General features: G+C 36.0%; 3 protein-coding genes across 8 annotated transcripts; 2 read left to right on the top strand and 1 right to left on the bottom strand.

The window, feature by feature from the left end:
• RAP74 (transcription initiation factor IIF subunit alpha RAP74) lies at nt 1-5,014 on the top strand. Of its 2 annotated transcripts, none has more exons than XM_089765050.1 (9): nt 1-369; nt 544-702; nt 1,104-1,249; nt 1,399-1,769; nt 2,260-2,372; nt 3,078-3,206; nt 3,458-3,661; nt 3,780-4,031; nt 4,520-5,014. In XM_089765050.1, exons 1-9 carry the CDS (start codon nt 199-201, stop codon nt 4,610-4,612), a joined length of 1,638 nt encoding a protein of 545 aa, XP_089621176.1. In that variant the 5' UTR covers nt 1-198; the 3' UTR covers nt 4,613-5,014. The 2 variants fall into 2 exon arrangements, with proteins under 2 accessions (XP_089621176.1, XP_022720691.1); XM_022864956.2 differs by having other exon boundaries at nt 3,458-3,676.
• A 290-nt stretch (nt 5,015-5,304) lies between these two features.
• On the bottom strand, nt 5,305-6,594 carry LOC111278688 (umecyanin-like). Its single transcript, XM_022865313.2, has 2 exons — nt 6,275-6,594; nt 5,305-5,758 (listed from the first exon to the last, which is right to left on the bottom strand). The coding sequence occupies exons 1-2, from the start codon at nt 6,450-6,452 to the stop codon at nt 5,394-5,396; spliced, it is 543 nt and encodes a 180-aa protein (XP_022721048.1). The 5' UTR covers nt 6,453-6,594; the 3' UTR covers nt 5,305-5,393.
• Nucleotides 6,595-16,556: 9,962 nt separating this feature from the next.
• LOC111278306 (phosphatidate cytidylyltransferase 2-like) lies at nt 16,557-22,213 on the top strand. 5 transcript variants are annotated; one of them, XM_089765047.1, is made up of 13 exons: nt 16,635-16,774; nt 17,408-17,533; nt 17,970-18,149; nt 18,298-18,551; nt 18,675-18,826; nt 19,087-19,228; nt 19,530-19,686; nt 20,388-20,435; nt 20,528-20,614; nt 21,155-21,283; nt 21,387-21,443; nt 21,702-21,785; nt 21,895-22,213. In XM_089765047.1, the coding sequence occupies exons 3-13, from the start codon at nt 18,072-18,074 to the stop codon at nt 21,979-21,981; spliced, it is 1,275 nt and encodes a 424-aa protein (XP_089621173.1). In that variant the 5' UTR covers nt 16,635-16,774; nt 17,408-17,533; nt 17,970-18,071; the 3' UTR covers nt 21,982-22,213. The 5 variants fall into 5 exon arrangements, with proteins under 5 accessions (XP_022720681.2, XP_022720683.2, XP_089621173.1 ...); XM_022864946.2 differs by lacking the exon at nt 17,408-17,533 and having other exon boundaries at nt 16,557-16,774; nt 18,237-18,551; XM_022864948.2 differs by lacking the exon at nt 17,408-17,533 and having other exon boundaries at nt 16,564-16,774.
• The last annotated feature ends 224 nt before the right edge of the window (nt 22,214-22,437 follow it).

Here is a 22,437-nt window from a genome sequence, read left to right as displayed (position 1 = left end):
GATCGGAAAAAGGGGGTCTCTCTTGTACCGCCCCTTTCGTAGATAAAAGACTAGTCTAATAAATCTCCTTCTTCCGAAACGATTTCCTAACGAACCTTTAATTTCAACAAGCAGCAGAAACGCGCTTATAATTTGATTATTCAATTTTATTTTTAACGTTCGTTTAAAACCCTAGCCTCTTTGTTTCTCTGGGGGAAGATGTCTTTCGATCTGATTTTGAAGCCGTCATGTAGCGGCTGCGGATCGACCAATGATCTGTATGGAAGCAACTGCAAGCACATGACTTTGTGTGTCACTTGTGGCAAAACCATGGCCGAGACCCAAGGCAAATGCTGCGAATGTGGCGCCATTGTCACCCGCTTGATTCGAGTTCATTTTCTCACTCTACATCTTCTTATAATTATATTCATGTTTCAATAATAGGTTTACAGTTCTCGGGTTGTTGAACGTAATTATTTGAATTTATGTTGATGGAAATAGTGTTTAATCGTCCCTTTTCAGCTGACTTCATTGTAATTTCCCCCTTTTTTTTTGTTAATTTAGGAATACAATGTTAGAGCAAGTTCTAGCACCGACAAGAACTACTTTATTGGGAGGTTTGTGACTGGGTTGCCCAATTTTTCAAAGAAGAAAAGTGCTGAAAATAAATGGTCTCTGCAAAAAGAAGGACTACAAGGACGCCAACTTACTGATGCCTTGCGGGTACTAGATTTGCCCTTTTCAGCTGTTGCTTGCATATTTCTACCTTTCACTGTAAGACGAGATAGCTAAAATTATATAGTTCCAACATACTCCACATTCCAGGGAAAAGGTTTAGAACATTGACAACTATGTCTTTAAAGAAAGTTTTATGGTGTTCTTTCTCGACTTTAAAGCCAGACCAATATTTTCTCTGTGGGCATATCATGTTTTTTTGCTTGCTATAGAAGTAGGAGTAAAAAGTAGAATAAAACATCATTTTGCTTACATAACCAAGGTTGATGATTACATGAATTTAATAAGTAAATTCTATATTCTAAGGAGGAAATGTTTCTTTTCCTTGGACGGATATATTAATGCCCTTATGATGCTAACTGCCGTTATTGTTGACCTATATTATGTAGGAGAAGTATAAGAACAAACCTTGGTTGTTGGAGGATGAAACAGGCCAGGCTCAGTATCAGGGTCATCTTGAAGGTTCACAGTCTGCAACTTATTACCTGCTTATGATGCAAGGAAAGGAATTTGTAGCTATTCCGGCTGGCTCTTGGTATGAGTGACAAATATATTTGTTTGTTTTGACTACGTAATGATGTTCCCTTCACTCATTGCACTATTTTAATAGGTTATTTGTAGTGACAATATTGCTATATTTGAATCTCGTTAGATGGGATGTTTAATTGTGGAACTGTTTGACAGGTACAACTTCCACAAGGTTGCGCAATATAAACAGCTTACATTGGAAGAAGCGGAAGAAAAAATGAAGAACAGGAGGAAGACTGCAGATGGATATGAAAGATGGATGATGAAAGCTGCAAATAATGGAGCTGCTGCATTTGGCGAGGTGGAGAAGTTTGATGACAAGGATAATAGCGTGGCTAGTGGGAGGGGGCGTAAAAAAGCAACTGGTGATGATGATGAAGGTCATGTTTCTGATAAAGGAGAGGAAGATGAAGAAGATGAAGCAGCCAGAAAGAATAGGCTTGCGCTTAACAAAAAAAGTGGTGATGATGATGAAGAAGGTCCAAGGGGAGGTGATCTTGATATGGATGATGATGATATTGAGAAAGGTGAGCTCTTCACATGTTTTTGTCTTGGTTGGTATCTATTTTTTATTCATTATCTTTTGATTTATTGACTATTTTGTTAATTCTCTATGTGACCCAGAAGATCAATGAAATTAACATATAAGTAGTATAAATTCACTATTGTGGTAGATGACAGTGACACCTAATTTCATCTTCTATAATGTTGCTCGCCCTTGAATTGGACCTTTACTATCCCTAATTTTGAATAAATGGTTAAAATGTCTTTTTTGTAGTTAATGCAAAATTGTTAGTTTTAAGGCTTTGCTGAATGTACTTTATGATTTTTTATTTTTTCCAAAATATTTTGAACCGAATAACAGCACTACCTGTAAAGGTATTTGCTAATGCTGTTCTATGATGGCCACATGCATGCATATGTACACACATTTAACATTAAAGGTCCCTAGCTTTTCTCTTTTTTAGCAGATTTGGTGTTTTCACTCCTAGTTTATTTATGTGTGTTTTTATTTAGGTGATGATTGGGAGCATGAAGAAATATTCACTGATGATGATGAAGCTGTTGGTAATGATCCCGAGGAGAGGGATTTGGCACCTGAAGTTCCTGCTCCTCCAGAAATCAAGGAGGTATATTTTATCAGTTTTATCAGACATGCAGGTTAAGGACAGCATTGCCTTGTTAGAATCTTGTTTGTCTCATAAGAATCAGTTTTGAGCCTCATAAATACTCCAAGATAAGGAGGTTAATTTTGGACCTTTAGCAACTTTGTACTGTATGCAGCGTCATTCTTCCCTTTTTTTTTTTTCTTTTAATTTCTCTATTCAAAGGCCGCTGCATAGATCTTTTTTAATCACAGTGGGTTAAGAGGAAAGTGAGATTTTCATAAGTAAAATCTAGTAATAAACAGAAGTAGTTGAGACTATCTTATAGAAATCCAATAGAGGCTCCCTCATTCTGCACCAAAAAAATCTATTTAGAAGAATGCCAATAAATGTAAATTTCCAGTTCCAAGAAATATTATGATATAAAGTTGCTTGAGAGTTAAACTTGTTTTTGGTGATAGACTGCTTTTGCTTCCATGTGTTTGCTGCTCATATGCATCAACTGGATTGTCACTAGTGCCTGATTCAGAGTAAAGTTATGCTAGTACTGCTTGCATTTTGTGCCTTTTGTCAACAAAATAATTTCTTACTTATATTGCTAGAGGTTTTATTTCTTTTCATTTTATAAAGCATCACCATGACTGAAACTTGATCCCCTTTATAGCAATAGTAGATAATGTAATCTCCTTTATAGCAATAGCAGATAATGTTTTTTCTGTTTTCTTTCAGGATGAAGATGAGGAGGATGAAGAGCAGGAAGGAGGACTGAGTAAGTCTGGAAAAGAGTTGAAGAAGCTATTAGGGAAAGCTGGTGGGCTTGACGATTCAGATGCAGATGATGACGATGACGATGAGGATGTGAGTTTTGAACCTAATGGCTGATTGTAATACTTTGTTAGCTTACAAATGCTAACAAGATTGATTTGGCTTTCTTTTTATTTCATCATTCTGGTTTATCTTTTTCTGTATAGTTATATTGCATGTTTCATCTCTTCTTTAGTAAGAGAGAACCAACTGATCAGGTGCCTGATTTTAGTTGAGTTTTTTGTTGGTGTCTATTCCAATCATGCTTATCCCAAGAGGGTTTTTTTTTTTTTTTGCTTCTTCAGGTGGATGATGATTTGAGCTTTAATCCAGTACTAGCTCCTAAACAGAAGGATGCACCTAAAGAAGAACCTGCTGAAAACAGTCCAATTAAACCAGCACCTTCAGCTTCTGCTCGTGGAACCCCAAGTACATCTAAGTCAGCAAAGGGAAAGAGAAAAGCAAATGGTGATGATACAAAAGCTTCTAATGGTACCCCTCTGAAGAAGGTTAAATCAGAATCTGTATGTTACCAAAGCTCATAAGCTTGCCTCTTTGCACCTGTAGATATTTTTAAGAAGAAATTTGTTTTAAATTTTAACTTAATTTGTACTTTTTGAGGGGCAGGAGTCAAAATCTTCTGTGAAAGAGGAAAGTACACCTGCTTCCAAAGGTAGCGTGCCTTCCAAAGGCACACCATCATCTGCAAAAGCTGGATCAACATCAGCTGCTGGTGCATCATCATCTTCAAAAGCAGGATCTGCATCAACTGCTGGACCAGTAACTGAAGAAGAAATTAGAGCTGTTTTATTGCAAAAGGCACCTGTAACGACACAAGATCTTGTTGCTAAATTCAAAGCTAGGCTAAAATCTCCCGAGGTATACTGTCTTCCATAATCAATTCTTTTTGCCTGTTTTGTTACTTGAAATTGATTTATTTGTTTCATCGGTTCAATATTTATTAATTGGCTTTCTGAAATCTATAATCACTCCATTGTTTAGGTCTATATATTAAGCATTCATAGGTATCTGAAATGTGCATATGGTTTTTATTGTTATTAGGTTAGATTCTTTTCAGTTTCAGATTTGTGGGTCCACATCCTTTCTTAGGATAGAGAATCTGGTTTTTATCTCAGAAGAATAAACAGTTTAGTATCATAGATCTTGTGCTTGCATATTAGTAACTGCACTGGGTAGTTCTAGACCAAGAAGGCATGATAGGCCCTTTAAGATAAAGAGATTAGTCTAAAAACAAGAAGATTTACTCAAGATATGTTCAGGTCTGTTCATGCATTTGTTACTGTCTCTCTTTTGTTTTCTTTTCGAGGAATTACTCTCTTTAAGTTGATAAAATCTCTTTGTTGCAGGATAAGAAGGGTTTTGCAGATATTCTTAGGCGAATTTCTAAGATACAAAAGACAAATGGACCTAATAACTACGTCGTCTTGAGAGAAAAGTAATGGTTAGATCTCCACGTTTTCCTGTGCATTATTCTCAAGAGTGAGGGGAAGATGGTGGGGCTGGATAATCATCTTGCATTTCCTGGAAATCGATCTGGCAAGAGGTGATTCCCGTTTCAGCAAGAAGGCCAGAAACATTAGACTTTCTGTTATCCTGTGAATTTTAAGACCGGTACCTGGATATTCTATGCCAACGTGTATTTTCTAGAATTTACGGTTTCACATTTTGTTATTGGGACTTACCGTATTATGCCAATAGAAGAATGGCTAAAGAGTCGCACGAAGTTCTAAATTTCAGCTGTAGGTTTCGGCATGCCGCCTTTTCCTTCTTGCCATATCGTACTGTTGAAATTGTTTACCATCATTTTAAAAAATATTCTTACCACCCATTAGTTATTTTAACATTTTGGCCGGAAATTTGAGTTTCCGCAATTGCAGCTTTAAAGACTTAAAAAATTTTAAAAATCTTATGATAATTTAAAATTTTAAAATATTATATGATAATATGACATAAAAATAATATAAATAAAATATATAAATAAATTTAATAAAATTAAAAAAATTATATTTTATATTTTAATGTTTATATAAAATTTTTATATAAAATATAGAATAAATATAATATTTTATAAGATACGATAATATAAATTTTCCATGGCTTGCCATTTTCCAAAGGTTATAGGTGAGACAAATTATTTGAAAATTAAATTAGATTTTTCATATAAAGCAGAATATATACATAGCATAAAAGTCAAAAGGTTGTAGAACGCCTAGGTCATTACTAAATAGCCATATAGCAAATCCCTAGCCCAACCAATAACAACATGGAGCTTACGTGAAGCTGGACTGATCCAGAAGGGGATGTGGGCGCCGCAGCCTTGGTCGAAACAGAGTTCTCTGACACTGCGATTTTGGGCTTTTCGGTCTCAGGGCTCCCTAACGGCAACACATCCACGTGTAGCTTTAGACCGTTCTTGCAGCTCTCAGGTCTGCTGCTTACGAAGTATCGGATTCCTTCCCCGTCCAATTGGATTCCATCTAAACCGTCCGTGTACATCTTTAAGGGGTTGCTGATATCGCACGACTCATATTCATCCTTGCCCTTCAGCTCAGCAATGCTTTCTTGTGCAGCAGAGTAGGCGAACCCTATTCAACAGTTTAAATGTTTAATAACGCGTCGTGAATCTTTATTGAAGAATAAACCGAGATGTTTTCTTCAAATTTACCATAAAGAAAGGTAGAAAAGGAACGATTACGTTTTAAAAAAAAAAAGCTGAAATCTTTGGTTTTTCTTTAGTTTCCTTGGAAAGCAAATGCTGTGTTTCTTCATTCATGGGTCACAGCAGCTTTACAGCTTGATTCAGTCATATTTTCTTCACGAAAGCATATATCCAAAGTAAGAAACTATAGGTTAGTTTTTGTTCCATTTGATCGATGAAAAATGGTGAAGAAGGAGAACCTATTTCTATTCTGCTCCATATTTTACTAACCTACAGTCTTTGTATAAGGAGTGTAGCAAACAGAGTCCCTGACCTTTGTACGAATCACTAAAGCTAGAGTTATGATGCTTTGATTGACTTTCTTAACTTTTTGTATTTTTCCATTACTAAAAAAACCAAGATTTTGTCTAAGCTAATTAGAAAGAGTAAAGTAGAAGCTTACAGATTTTGTCTCCAACCCTGAAGCTCCTACCGGAAGACCAAGATGCCACGTCAGAGGAAGGATCCCACCCACGGTCACCTCCGACCACATGGTGCACTTGTGCTTCAGCCCATTTCACTCCAAGACTCGTTGCCACGATAAGCAGAGCCATCGCCGTCTTCACAATAGCCATTGTCATTGAACAGAAAACTGGGAAAGCAAAACAAGAAACTGTGTTCCTTGGAAAGATACTTCTTTGAAAGAGAAAAACTGAAAAAAAAGAGCGAGCGAGCGAGCGAGGGAGAGAGAGGTAAGAGAGAGGTGAAGAGGTGAAGTGTTAGTTAAGCAAGAAAGGGGCGCTTTTTTAGCACAGTTGGGACTTGTGAAGGGCAGCTTCCCAAACGAAAGTAATGGAGGAATGGTTGGTGTGAACGCCCTAATAAAAGTCTACATCAAGTGTCATGCTTGTTAAATTTGGAGCTCTCCGTGCAGGGTTAAACCCTTTCTAGCTTCATACCTTACGTCTAAAATACCCTTTGGTTTGGTTGAAAGTTGCACAACACGGTTCATTGGGCAACAACCTAACTACCATCAACTACCATTCTAATGTTTACCTAAATTTGTTTGCCTTAACAAGGATTAAGAACTTTCCATTCTTTAATGTTTTCAACTTTCGTTCAAGTAAAGAAGGGCATATGCTCTAATCTATTTTTTTATTACATTGCAAATATATATATATATATATATATATTCTAAATGGATAATTCAAAAGTATCTATGACCAATATTTACCATATGATATTTGATTTTGAAAGTATAATGAATCATATATCATATGAGATGAAATTCATAAATTAATGGTTGATACGTGGCGAGCAATAGAAAAATATTAGTACTTCTTTTAATCTCTTACTCGAACAGTGCATTAACAGCTTTACATGAATATATGTGAGCCTATTAATTTTTGACAGTACTTACCAAACTTCTCCCAAACACCATATTGGGCCATGGTCACGGATGCATTAATGTATAGAACATGGTAAAATTTCTCAAATTTGTTACTTATCAGACTGTTCTGATTGAAAATCCAAGTGTTCCATCCATATATTCCAAGGTTGTGTTTAATCTTGTTGAAAGCACTTGGCATATCAGCTTTCCATAAAGCATAACCAGATGAACTGAAAAAGGTAGAAAATAATTTGTAAGTAAACAATTTCCAACCTAAACTTTTTCCCAGTTGTCATTGCCTGAGTATATATACTCACACGGCCGAGAATGATCCACCGGACCACCCACATGAATTGCACTCTGCCTCGTCAATTCAGGTTTTGTCCCCAGTTAATTTTGATTTGCCTGCCCTATGTACTAGTAGCATTTTGAACCAACTAACTTCTTTTGTCCCCTATATGGTTTTCATAAAGCACATGTCTTTTTTATGTTAAGCCCATGGTCCCCATTTCCTTATTTTGTTTGGATATGGGGTTTCCGCATCGTTGGAAGATCCGCCTAGGTGCTACTGCAACACCACCTTGTTAACTCTAGCAATAGACAACCGCCCGCTACACTCCACACCATGTTTTTCTTTTTCATTTTTTCTTTCCCAACTTGAAACCAAGAATAATAAGAAGCAAACAAGAATAATTTATGAAAGACTTGTTATACAGAATCAAGGTAGTGAAATGTTTTCTCAATTATTTGAGGCTTTTTTTGTCCAGGGATTGATGTTGTTGATCTTTTTGTAACTATTTATAATTACCAAAACCTACAGTAGGAATGTAAGATTAATATATGTACATGACTCTTCAAATTTCCAAATCTTATTATAGGCAAATGTCAAGTCATTTTTATACAACTTTAGAAACCTTGTTAGACCGGTGCAGGGTATTTTACCTTTGACAGAGAAGATGAAATTTTGATCTAATGGCAATGGTTCTTAACGTTTAAAGTAACCTGGAAAAAATTCATGTATATGTAATTTTGAATCTCGTAAAATTGCCAAAAAGAAAAGGTCCGTATGAGAAAGATTTGACTATTCAGAGTAAGAAATGTTGGGAATATTGACTTAAATCTCATAAGAGATTTGTTTGAAATTTGTTAGAGATTTGTCAGATATTGCTTGATGGACAAAAAGACTTGCAAAAGAAGAATTCTAAGAGAAAGAGGATTCTTAATAGGTAAGTTTGACTTGCAAGAGAAGAATTCTAAAAGGAAAGGGATTCTTAATAGGCAAGTTTGACTTACAAGAGAAGAATTCTAAGAGGAGTGAGATTCTTAATGGGCAAGTTTGTATGGTTATAAATAGGTGAAGTCTCTACAGGATTAGGTATGAGAAAAAGATGTAAGAGAGTTGTAGGGTTTTGTGGGATGACACCCCATAGGAGTATTGAGGCTCTACGTCTTATGGGTGTGTATGTTTGTTTGTGAGTGGACTAGAGGAGACTGAGAAGGTCCACATAGGTATGATGTATGGGAGCATATGGGTATGTGTTTGGTTATGTTGAAAGGGTGCACAAGGGTTTGTGTTTGTTTGGGTAGAGAATACTTCATAGGACTAGAGGAGATTGAGAGTGTCTTATGAGTATTTGATTGTTGAGTGAGGTTGATGATTTGATGTAAGTTTGTAATTCTCTACAACTAGTGGATCTTTTTTCTCATCCGTGGATGTAGGTCAGTTGGACCGAACCACGTTAAATTATTGTCTCTTGTGTGTTTGATTTATTGTTTGATTTCGCTTTCGCTGGTGTGATTGGATTGGAGGCTTTTAGCCCAACAAATGTTATTAGAGCTATGGTGTTTCTCAACAAATGGTATCAGAGCTGAATGTTTGAAATATAAGAAGAGTTGAAGATTCAAGATGTGGAAAGAGCCAAAGGTTCGAGATGTGAAAAAGCTGAAAGTTCGAGATGTGAGAAGAGCTAAAGGTTTGGGAAGTGCATGGTTTGAGACATGGGAAGAAGCAAGTCCAGAAGAGCTCGATTCGAGAGAAGAGTTCGAGTTTAAGTTTTGAAGATTGAGGATTGGTTTGTATGAAGCGTGAAGACACAAGAGAAGAGAAGATGATTGTGAGACTTTCATTACAGGTGGAGCCAAGCATATCTAGCATGAAGATAGATTGAAGATAGATTATTGATGGAATTTGGGTCAAGGTGGAGATTGTTGGGAATATTGACTCAAATCTCATAAGAGATTTGTTTGAGATTTGTTAGAGATTTGTCAGATATTGCTTGATGGATAAGAAGACTTGCAAAAAAAGAATTCTAAGAGAAAGAGGATTCTTAATAGGTAAGTTTGACTTACAAGAGAAGAATTCTAAAAGGAAATGGATTCTTAATAGGCAAGTTTGACTTACAAGAGAAGAATTCTAAGAGGAGTGGGATTCTTAATGGGCAAGTTTGTATGATTATAAATAGGTGAAGTCTCTACAGGGTTAGGTATAAGAAAAAGATGTAAGAGAGTTGTAGGGTTTTGTGGGATAGACACCCCATAGGAGTATTGGGGCTCTACGTCTTATGGGTGTGTATGTTTGTTTGTGAGTGGACTAGAGGAGACTGAGAAGGTCCACATAGGTATGATGTATGGGAACATATGGGTATGTGTTTGGTTATGTTGAAAGGGTACACAAGGGTTTGTGTTTATTTGGGTAGAGAATACTTCATAGGACTAGAGGAGATTGAGAGTGTCTTATGAGTATTTGATTGTTGAGTGAGGTTGATGATTTGATGTAAGTTTGTAATTCTCTACAACTAGTGGATCTTTTTTCTCATCCGTGGATGTAGGTCAGTTGGACCGAACCACGTTAAATTGTTATCTCTTGTGTGTTTGATTTATTGTTTGATTTCGCTTTCACTGGTGTGATTGGATTGTAGGTTTTTAGCCCAATAAATGGTATCAGAGCTATGGTGTTTCTCAACAAATGGTATCAGAGCTGAATGTTTGAAATATGAGAAGAGTTGAAGATTCAAGATGTGGAAAGAGCCAAAGGTTCGAGATGTGAAAAAGCTGAAAGTTCGAGATGTGAGAAGAGCTAAAGGTTTGGGAAGTGCATGGTTTGAGACATGGGAAGAAGCAAGTCCAGAAGAGCTCGATTCGAGAGAAGAGTTCGAGTTTAAGTTTTGAAGATTGAGGATTGATTTGTATGAAGCGTGAAGACACAAGAGAAGAGAAGATGATTGTGAGACTTTCATTACAGGTGGAGCCAAGCATATCTAGCATGAAGATAGATTGAAGATAGATGATTGATGGAATTTGGGTCAAAGTGGAGATTGTTGGGAATATTGACTCAAATCCCATAAGAGATTTGTTTGAGATTTGTTAGAGATTTGTCAGATATTGCTTGATTGACAAGAAGACTTACAAAAAAAGAATTCTAAGAGAAAGAGGATTCTTAATAGGTAAGTTTGACTTACAAGAGAAGAATTCTAAAAGGAAAGGGATTCTTAATAGGCAAGTTTGACTTACAAGAGAAGAATTCTAAAAGGAAAGGGATTCTTAATAAGCAAGTTTGACTTACAAGAGATGAATTCTAAGAGGAGTGGGATTCTTAATGGGCAAGTTTGTATGGTTATAAATAGGTGAAGTCTCTACAGGGTTAAGTATGAGAAAAAGATGTAAGAAAATTATAGGGTTTTGTGGGATAGACACCCCATAGGAGTATTGGGGCTCTACGTCTTATGGGTGTGTATGTTTGTTTGTGAGTGGACTAGAGGAGACTGAGAAGGTCCACATAGGTATGATGTATGGGAACATATGGGTATGTGTTTAGTTATGTTGAAAGGGTGCACTAGGGTTTGTGTTTGTTTGGGTAGAGAATACTTCATAGGACTAGAGGAGATTGAGAATGTCTTATGAGTATTTGATTGTTAAGTGAGGTTGATGATTTGATGTAAGTTTATAATTCTCTACAACTAGTGGATCTTTTTTCTCATCCGTGGATGTAGGTCAGTTGGATCGAACCACGTTAAATTATTGTCTCTTATGTGTTTGATTTATTGTTTGATTTCGCTTTCGTTGGTGTGATTGGATTTGAGGCTTTTAGCCCAACAAATGGTATCAGAGCTATGGTGTTTCTCAACAAATGGTATCAGAGCTGAATGTTTAAAATATGAGAAGAGTTGAAGATTCAAGATGTGGAAAGAGCCAAAGGTTCGAGATATGAAAAAGATGAAAGTTCGAGATGTGAGAAGAGCTAAAGGTTTGGGAAGTGCATGGTTTGAGACATGGGAAGAAGCAAGTCCAGAAGAGCTCGATTCGAGAGAAGAGTTCGAGTTTAAGTTTTGAAGATTGAAGATTGGTTTGTATGAAGCGTGAAGACACAAGAGAAGAGAAGATGATTGTGAGACTTTCATTACAGGTGGAGCCAAGCATATCTAGCATGAAGATAGATTGAAGATAGATGATTGATGGAATTTGGGTCAAGGTGGAGATTGTTGGGAATATTGACTCAAATCCCATAAGAGATTTGTTTGAGATTTGTTAGAGATTTGTCAGATATTGCTTGATGGACAAGAAGACTTGCAAAAGAAGAATTCTAAGAGAAAGAATATTCTTAATAGGTAAGTTTGACTTGCAAGAGAAGAATTTTAAAAGGAAAGGGATTCTTAATAGGCAAGTTTGACTTACAAGAGATGAATTCTAAGAGGAGTGGGATTCTTAATGGGCAAGTTTATATGGTTATAAATAGGTGAAGTCTCTACAGGGTTAGATATGAGAAAAAGATGTAAGAAAATTGTAGGGTTCTGTGAGATAGACAACCCATAGGAGTATTGAGGCTCTACGTCTTATGGGTGTGTATGTTTGTTTGTGAGTGGACTAGAGGAGACTGAGAAGGTCCATATAGGTATGATGTGTGTGAGCATATGGGTATGTGTTTGGTTATGTTGAAAGGGTGCACAAGGGTTTGTGTTTGTTTGGGTAGAGAATACTTCATAGGACTAGAGGAGATTGAGAGTGTCTTATGAGTATTTGATTGTTGAGTGAGGTTGATGATTTGATGTAAGTTTGTAATTTTCTACAACTAGTGGATCTTTTTTCTCATCCGTGGATGTAGGTCAGTTGGACCAAACCACGTTAAATTATTGTCTCTTGTGTGTTTGATTTATTGTTTGATTTCGCTTTCGCTGGTGTGATTGGATTGGAGGCTTCTAGTCCAACAAATGGTATCAGAGCTATGGTGTTTCTCAACAAATGGTATCAGAGCTGAATGTTTGAAATATAAGAAGAGTTGAAGATTCAAGATGTGGAAAGAGCCAAAGGTTCGAGATGTGAAAAAGCTGAAAGTTCGAGATGTGAGAAGAGCTAAAGGTTTGGGAAGTGCATGGTTTGAGACATGGGAAGAAGCAAGTCCAGAAGAGCTCGATTCGAGAGAAGAGTTCGAGTTTAAGTTTTGAAGATTGAGGATTGGTTTGTATGAAGCGTGAAGACACAAGAGAAGAGAAGATGATTGTGAGACTTTCATTACAGGTGGAGCCAAGCATATCTAGCATGAAGATAGATTGAAGATAGATGATTGATGGAATTTGGGTCAAGGTGGAGATTGTTGGGAATATTGACTCAAATCTCATAAGAGATTTGTTTGAGATTTGTTAGAGATTTGTCAGATATTGCTTGATGGACAAAAAGACTTGCAAAAGAAGAATTCTAAGAGAAAGAGGATTCTTAATAGGTAAGTTTGACTTGCAAGAGAAGAATTCTAAAAGGAAATGGATTCTTAATAGGCAAGTTTGACTTACAAGAGAAGAATTCTAAGAGGAGTGGGATTCTTAATGGGCAAGTTTGTATGGTTATAAATAGGTGAAGTCTCTATAGGGTTAGGTATGAGAAAAAGATGTAAGAGAGTTGTAGGGTTTTGTGGGATAGACACCCCATAGGAGTATTGGGGCTCTACGTCTTATGGGTGTGTATGTTTGTTTGTGAGTGGACTAGAGGAGACTGAGAAGGTACATATAGGTATGATGTATGGGAGCATATGTGTATGTGTTTGGTTATGTTGAAAGGGTGCACAAGGATTTGTGTTTGTTTGGGTAGAGAATACTTCATAGGACTAGAGGAGATTGAGAGTGTCTTATGAGTATTTGATTGTTGAGTGAGATTGATGATTTGATGTAAGTTTGTAATTCTCTACAACTAGTGGATCTTTTTTCTCATCCGTGGATGTAGGTCAGTTGGACCGAACATGTTAAATTGTTGTCTCTTGTGTGTTTGATTTATTGTTTGATTTCGCTTTCGCTGGTTTGATTGGATTGGAGACTTTTAGCCCAACAAGTAACACCGTAAACAATCAATGTCAAAGCAAGCCAGCAAAATGCAACACGAAGCATGACAATAAAAGGATTCTTGATCACTCCCAAATGTCTCTGACGGTGAGTAAAATATCACAATGTCAGCCTCCTCAGGCAACCTAAAGCTCACCTTCTTTTTCAACTTCCCACTTTGGCTTCTTTAAATGAAGAACGTGAAGCATCACCTGGAGGAAGATCCACAGACAAACTGTCCCGTGGTGTGGGGGGAACGGCTTCACGTTCTCTAGAAAAAGATGGATGTTCCATGCTAGGGAAGTGTTTGAAAACATAAAGTTCACCTCCATTAAGACAATCTTGCCGCAACCCAGCAGGACCAGGAGAAGCTAATAGCCAGTCCTCTAGAGTCAACTTCCTAGCTTTTGTAATCCTCTTCTCAGGTGATTGCAACGATCTTTTCATCTCCTTCTTCTTCGTCTTCCTCTTTTTCAGGCACTTGGGCTTGATGGTTTCAATGATGGATGATCCTCGACTTGAACTACGAACATTTGAAGTCAATGCCTTGGCTTCTCGCTTATTGGAGTGCTTGCTTCCTTTTGCCCCCATTGGACCTCCTTAATTAGGAAATACAATCACCAATGACAAATAGCTTCGATGATTAGCAAAAGTTGGGACAACTTGGATAAGTATTTATGAGGGGATTACAAAGAGCAAAGGGCTGTCAAGACGGAGAAGTCTGGGAGAGATGCTAATGAGAACAACGGGATGAGCTCAGGTGTCATCATTGTTTTATTAATCTTTTATCATCTCTAATATAGAAGCAATTTTCAACTTGAAAATTAATTGCTTTTTCATGGAATCCGTTGTGTAGCTTCAACTAGTTTTCAAGCTTAATACAAATAATCTATTCTCTAGCAACAGTTCATAAATGTAGTGATCGTGAATTACTCTTCACAAAGGACATTTTCTTTTCTTCTCCCACAGAGCATTGACCAATAACTCAAAGTTGGAATCCAGCTGAATTAATTGACCAGAAAGTGATAAAAAGCAAGGTGACCGACCGTTCAAATCCGCAAGAATCAGAAAATACGACAAGCACACTCTCCACATCTATAGAGTCAGAGGATTCGGTGGTCTTTGATATCCATTTTTTGTCTCACGTACAATTAGTTGGAACAACGAAAACCTGTTGCATTTGAGAAAGATACTCATGCGAGAAAGTTCTCCAATTACGCATTTGGAGCCCTATAAAGCGACTGGAGAGGTACTGTATCTGTTTTCTTGGGCATGGCAGCATCCAGGGAGTGCCGCTGTAACATGTATAAAGATGGAAATTTATGGATCCTTGGCTTTCAGATTGCCAATTGGCAAGTGTACTTTGCTTTGGTGGTTGCAAGAATGGAGTTTGACTAGCAAAGAAAATTTGATTTGCCTGCAACTGCAAGAGTACAAAGGCCGCCCAAAGTACCATAGTGCTAATTAGATGTCGTTGAGATCATCGTTTTGTAGCTCCTTATAAACTAAGAACAGCTATCAACATTAATGACTAGAGTGTAATTAAAGAGCCTAACACTTCATTCTTTCTTTGTGACTGATCAGTGTGATTCATTCAAGTTGCTGATCAGCTCCTCTTTTATGGACTAGGAGGCAGCACCACCTCTCATACCTAACCTAAGACATTGTATATAGTTTGGCATGGGCTTACAATCTGAATTTTTAAGAGGTCTCTAGGGTTTGCAAAGTACACACATCATTGAATGATTAACCGGTTAAAAGCTAAAACCAACAGCTACAAGTCTAGCCTGATCAAACAAATGAAGCTTCGGCACCCAACAACTGGCTGTCTGATCAATTAGCTTAGCAGGTTTGACGTCATTAAGAATTTAGCTTCTCCCATGTGCTCTTTCATTTTATAATTCTCACAGGCTTCTGCAATTATCAGAACTTCAACTATGCCTTAAAAGGACTAATTAATTCCATCTTCTTTCCTGACAACTCTCTAAAGGGAACGAGTAAAATAACCAAAAAGGAAAAGAAAAAAAGAAACATAACGTTTTTCCTGCCCGTCTTGTTGATAAAGATTCTCAACATAAAATTTTGGTCAGCTCTGAGGCATTTAGAAATGAAAATCTAGCAACTAACTTGTTCTGTTCTTTCGACACTTTATTCGGGTATCTCTATTCAAAGGTTTTGCACAGTTTAAAGCGGGGGTAATAGCATTTTTCATGAGATGTGGGTTTGATTTTTAACTAAAATGTCCTTTTACCTTGTAAGATGAGATTTGGAGCCTTTCGTTTTATCCATCAAGTTTTAATATTAAATTGTAGTGGACAACTGTTTCCTCGATGAAAAATAAAAATAAATGGTTATTGAATATTAAAATCACTAGTAAGTGTTATTCTGGCATATACTAGGGGGATGGTTGTCCAATTTGATGGGGCAAGGGATGAAAATGAAACATCAATCCAGGCAGCATCTTCAACATGGATTTGGAGAGGAGATTGGTACTTTGTAGAAAATATTATAGTTTGAAAGTGATTTTTATTACGTTTGATCCTGATTAGTTAAAGATGTCAAATTTTTTTTAAATAAAATTTTAATTTTAAATTTTATGAATAAAAAAAATAAACATCGAAAGAGTTTACTTTTTTTATGAAATTCAACTTAATTTAATTCTAAATTAATCAAAATTTAAAGTTATTATCGGATATAAAAAATTTAGCACTAAAAATTAAAAAAACAACTTTGAAATTCTTTCTCACTTAATAAGATTAAATACTTGAAATTTATCATATAATTATAAATAAAATTTTGTTTATTAGATGTGATTAATTACAAATAAAATTTTATTCTATTTTCACCATAAAAAATCCAAAAAAGGGAAAAAAAAAAAAAAAAAAAACTAGATTTTATTAAAGAAAAGTGGAAGGGCGAACATACAAACCAAGTTTCTACATGTGACCACAAATATTTCGTCCACGTGGAAACCAGATAATCAACCCGAAATCATAAACAGCTGTCTGTCTAGCATTTCTCTTCAAATACAAAAATAAAAAGTAAGACAGAACAGCTTTCGATTTTTTTTTCCAATTTTTATATCATACTGCTATATTTGTTTTTCATATTCCAGAAAATCAATAACAAAAAAAAAAAAAAAAAACTCCTTTTGGTTTGCTTGGCCTCCTCACCTCTTTTATTATTTTTATAATCTCTGTCACACTCACTTTTTCGCTTGCTCTCACGTGGAGGGTTTCGAAATTTTGCTGCAACTAAAGGCTAAACCCAGGTTTATAACTCTCTCTTGCTTTCATCTCTGGTTTTTCTGTCCGATCTTTTAGGTTCAGAAAACTGAGTTCCTTTCTGCTAAATTTAAGTTTGGGTGGTTTACTTTTCTGGGTTTGCGCTATTTGATTCAGTTTCTATGGATTTTTTTTAATTAATTAGCTTAAGAGTTTGAGTAGAGTTCTACTTTTTAAAACTTGCTGTTGCTGGTGGAAACTGGAATTGGAAATTTTAAACCTTGGTCCATGAAAGCTTAATGGGAGTATTATATGTTCTCTAATTGGTCAATTTCTTCGTTGGTTTAGGTATCGATTTCTATGTCATTTTTTTTTCTTTTAAACGTTTGCTATATAGATTAGGTTATCGTTGAATCCATGAAATCTTGTGTGGTTCCTATTAAAAGTTTTCATTCAGTATCAAGAAAAGTTCACTTCATGGTTTGTGCTTAATTTTTTTGCAGAATAGTTTATGCCTTTAAGGTTTGAATATTGCCTAGCTAAAAGAAGGTATAAAGATGTGGTATTGTCAAGTATAGTGATTGTGCACTTTCTGTGGTGCTCTCATCTCATCAGTTTCCATTGAAAAAAAAAGATCTTTTTAGTGTCTTTTTTTCTTTCTCGTTTGCCTTTTTCTCCAGGGGGATGGGCTGTGGGTTGTAAAGAGGTAGCTCCTGTCAATGAGAATGTGACAGGTGGGATACTGGCTTTTCTATTGGTTCAAATAACTACCCAGTGAGAAAGACTTGTTTATGAGGTCCTATAAGGTAATAAAAAGGCTGAAGATTTGGATAGCGAAAGAACACATAAAAACATATTATATGCACAATTTTGGCCTGGACGGAATTTTCATATCTTTTTAAGGCTTAGTTTGTTTGTTGTTATATTTTAATAAGCAGGTGCTTTGTGTATGTCTTTTTGTTAGCTTTAATGGTTCAACATTGTGAATGTAAGGCTATAACTTCCACATGTTTCAGAAAAAAGGTTTAAGCGATTATTGTGACTGAATCTTTTGCTGCATGCATATTTGAGAGATTTTTGTGTGTCTATGCATTCTTTCTACATGCATTTCTTCAACTAGCTGATCATAGCTTTTCTGCTGAAAATTTGTCACTATTAAGGTTGCCTACATTCCATCATTGCATTACGATAAGTTATCTTCTATATAACTTGCTTAATAGAATTTGTTCATGTTTCTTTCAGTGAGTCCCAGCTCTCTTCTCTTTTAGAGTGTGTAATTTGGTAGCTCAGGCAGCAAATTTTCCTGCCTCACAAATTTATGTGTTTTTTCTTTCAACAATTGACATGCAAAAGGAAAATAATAATGCTGCTGTCACATCAGCTGGTACTACTAGGATTCGGCACCGTAAACGATCCAGTGAGGTTGGTTACTGAAATATTGATGTGTTTTCTTTGGTTCCTTTTTCATGTATATGGTCAGGGGTTCCTGATGTTGTTGCATTTTTAAAGGATATTTTCCTTTGCAAACAAGGAAATTTTTTTCCTTCATAAAATTCAAACATGCTATCAGGTTGTTCCAGAACCTAGCAAAGCTAATGGTGGAAATTTTCTTGTTGATGACCGTAACAAATACAAATCGATGTGGATCCGAACACACTCTACCGTTTGGATGATTGGGGGCTTTGCGTTAATTGTCTACATGGGTCATCTCTATATTACAGCTATGGTGGTGGTTATCCAAATATTTATGGCAAAAGAGCTGTTCAATCTACTCAGGAAAGCACATGAAGATAGGCATCTTCCGGGATTTAGGCTATTAAATTGGTGAGAATACTACCTTTACCTTCCATGTGGCAACCTATACATTTTTGTGCCATAGAAATTAGTCTTAAATCTTGCTTGTTTTTATCTCATTAGAATATGTTCATCTTTGTTTTATGGGCTCAGGCACTTCTTCTTCACTGCAATGTTATTTGTATATGGTCGCCTTCTAAGTCAACCACTTGTCAATACCGTAACTTCGGATAAGTTTTTGTATCAGTTTGTCAGCAACCTTATCAAGTATCATATGGCTATCTGTTACTTCTCATACATTGCAGGTTTGTTAAGCATATTATTTTTTGTTTTTGACTGACAGCTTGGAGGGATAATTATATCAAGCATTCACCAATTGATTTTTTAAATTTCAATTTTGACCAAAGTGGGACTAGATGCCTTCTATTTCTGTAAATATCTATATTATTTTCTTATATGCTATATGGTTTTCTTACTTGTTATTTATGGTGATTTCACCTTGAATTTCCCTTTTATATATAATTACATATGACCATTGATATCCTTTTTCTTTTTTTTTTATCAGGTTTTATGTGGTTTATTCTTACGTTGAAGAAGAAGATGTACAAGTATCAATTTGGCCAGTATGCATGGACACATATGATTCTGATTGTTGTGTTTACACAGTCATCCTTTACTGTGGCCAATATCTTTGAAGGAATTTTTTGGTAACTTCTCTTTCTCAAACACCCTTCCTACCTTCCCAGGCGCACTTGCACTAGATGTGCACATACCTGTGTACACAGTTAAAAAAGAAGAAAACAAGGGTCTAATTTTGGTAGTTTTTCTCATTAATAAACTTAATCTTGTGGCAAAAGTAAAAAAAAACTGTAATGTGTTACCTCCTAACTATTTATGCAATCAATTGAATGTTGTTGGTGCTTTGACCACTCTCTCTCTCTCTCTCTCTCTCTCTTCCCTATTCTTCTTCTTCCTCTTGCTTAACCCAAAGAAGTACTTTTTTTCCAGGTTTCTTCTTCCAGCATCGCTTATTATTATCAATGACATTTTTGCTTATATCTTTGGTTTCTTCTTCGGAAGAACCCCGTTAATCAAATTATCTCCAAAGAAAACATGGGAAGGATTTATTGGAGCATCTGTTACAACTATCATCTCTGCATTTGTGGTGAGCATAGTTTTTCCATATTGGAGTTGACTCCATCTTGTTTGTAATAAGGGTATTATTTATCTTGTGCTAGTTTTACATCACTAGATGGGAAATTCACTAGTTATGAATGGCAAATAGAATGACGTAATCCAGGTGACTTTGTGATTATTCTGGTTAATCAAGTTTTTTATGAAAAGGTTATTGCGTTAGCAGTCGGTTCTTACTTTTTTCACAGCTGATCTAACAATTTTAGTGCAGGCAATATGACTGATCCTTCTTACTGATTGTGTTATGGGGCCTGTCATTTTCTCTATTTGTTCCTTTTTCTTTTGTTCATGGTATAAGCTTTAGGAGTCATAGTTGATATTTACATGTCTAGACCAGTTTAATGGATTACATTTAAGCTATGCAGTGATGAGCAATCTTCCCAAAGATCATTTGTGAAGGATCTATTAGACGTCTTGTTGTTTTTGGCATGCATGTGAACGTTCATCCTAAACCTGTAATCCAAAGATCCAATGAAAATGCCTTGGTTAATGGTGCTGAATCAAGTATATTATGAACATTCATTTTGTTGCATATTTTCATTGTGCTCCAATAAGGAAATACATGAACCTTTAGTGGAACTAGGAAAGTTGTGTTATTTGCCTTAGGTTTTATGTATAGGTTTTCATGCTAGTATGTGTTCATAAACATGGAGTGAGTTTTTGAATATGCAGCTTGCAAATATCTTGGGTCGTTTCAAGTGGCTAACCTGTCCAAGGAAGGTAATTATTGGATTCAACATATTCTTTGATGCTTCAAGAAGCATTCCAGTTCCTTTTACAGAAAACTTAGGGTGTGAGGGTAATGCATGCAGGATTTATCAACTGGTTGGCTTCAATGTGACCCAGGTCCATTGTTTAAGCCTGAGCATCATACTTTACCAGGATGGATTACTCAATGGGTAAGCTTAAATTTAATTTTCACTGAATTTATTGTCCTAATTATTCCATCAGTTGGTAAGATTTGGTTGTCTTGAAAAGAATGGATTACACTTCTAAATTTCGCATAAAAATTTCTCACTTTGAACTTCTAGTCTGATGGTTCCGAATTCCCTGGTTAAAGGGAAAGACCAGATGTTTGAATTACAGCAGACAGCCAGCAGAAAAGTTATGTTCAATTTGGATGTATTTCTTACTAAAAAATTAGCTATCTCGGTGGATGAGATGCCATATTCCCATTCCTGCTAGTTATCGATAATAAGCCTTCTAAAAATCTTTAGTGTCTTCATCAATGTCAATTAGTTGAATGATTATCACCTCAACTCAAAGTGCTTGGGTTTCTTTAAGTCCTGTGATCAAATTCTAAGACTGGGAACTTTATCATGATGAAGCAGGTTGCTGATGGATTGGATAGGTTAAAAAGTTAGTTGTCTCATTAAAAAAATGGAAATGCTATTGTTTCAGTTACAATGATCTCCATCACTTGTTATACTTTTTTGCAGTTTCCTTGGAAAGAGATCTCTATTTTGCCAGTTCAGTGGCATGCTTTATGCTTTGGTCTGTTTGCATCAATTATAGCACCTTTTGGGGGCTTTTTTGCCAGTGGCTTTAAGAGAGCTTTTAAAATCAAGGTATTAGCTCCTTTGCTATTCTCTTTTCAGAATTTTACATAGCTTTCTTAGGGATACTGACTCAGGTATATTCTGTTAACTCCCACTTTCAATATTGGCACAGGATTTTGGTGATAGTATTCCTGGACATGGTGGAATTACGGATAGAATGGATTGCCAGGTGAGAAAATTGAGACTTTTTATCTTAGTTCAACATTTTCAATTACATGTCACGTCTGTATATCTAAGCTGAAGATAATGATATTTTAGCTCTTACAAATGGAAAAAAAAAAAAGAAGTGGAAGGATGGATCGTGAATTCAGTTATTAAGTTATAGCCTTATGAGGTTTGTTACGTGGTAAAAGTCCCGAATGGGTCGACATTTTATGAGAATGGGTTTATTATGTGGGGCTCTGACTTATTGGGTCATTTAATGTAGATGGTGATGGCTGTATTTGCATATATCTATCACCAGTCATTTGTTGTGCGTGAAGGCATCTCAGTTGAAATGATCATGGACCAGGTAAATCTTTACTGTTATGCTTAGCTGGTCTTCCGTTTTCACTTGTTCAATAACCATAAATGATACTATTAAGTATTATACTTTTAACTGAGTTATTGTTGCTACGCAGATATTGACGAACCTTAACTTTGAGGAGCAGCAAACACTTTTCATGAAGCTAGGGCAGATATTGCAGGAAAGACTTGGACATTCTTAAATATGTTGGCTTAATTAATTCTGTGCAAGCAAGCAAGCTATTGTCTCTTCCTTTCTCTACACATGGTGGTGTAACAGCAAAAGAGGAGAAGAAAATGCATTGTATATGGTGTTGTGCTCTTGCTTTTTCCATTCTCAAGCAGAGGTACTAATCTTTATGCGCTTACTCTGTATAGTGTATGTTAAGCAACCGATTAATTACTAATTAATATACATGAAACATTAACGGAGTATTTATTTTGGTGTTTCTGGTTTCCCTTTTTTTTTTTTGGGGTTTTTTCGGTTTGAGCATTGCAAAGAACTGAATAGGCAGAATCGTCTCGATAAGGTTGGTGATTGAATGGTAACATAACTTTAAAAGTTGCACTGGGTTGACCCACTCTCGGTTTTTGGTTCTGGGTCTAAGCATGAGCTAAGATTAAACTATTTGAACCTGAAGCCAGGCTGGTCTCCGCTT

This window comes from Durio zibethinus, chromosome 8 (assembly GCF_047325235.1).
Source record: "Durio zibethinus cultivar Kanyao isolate XHJ-2024 chromosome 8, ASM4732523v1, whole genome shotgun sequence".
NCBI classification, from domain to species: Eukaryota; Viridiplantae; Streptophyta; class Magnoliopsida; order Malvales; family Malvaceae; genus Durio; species Durio zibethinus.
Note: the sequence above shows the minus strand (reverse complement) of the source record. Positions and strands in the feature narration are given on the sequence as shown.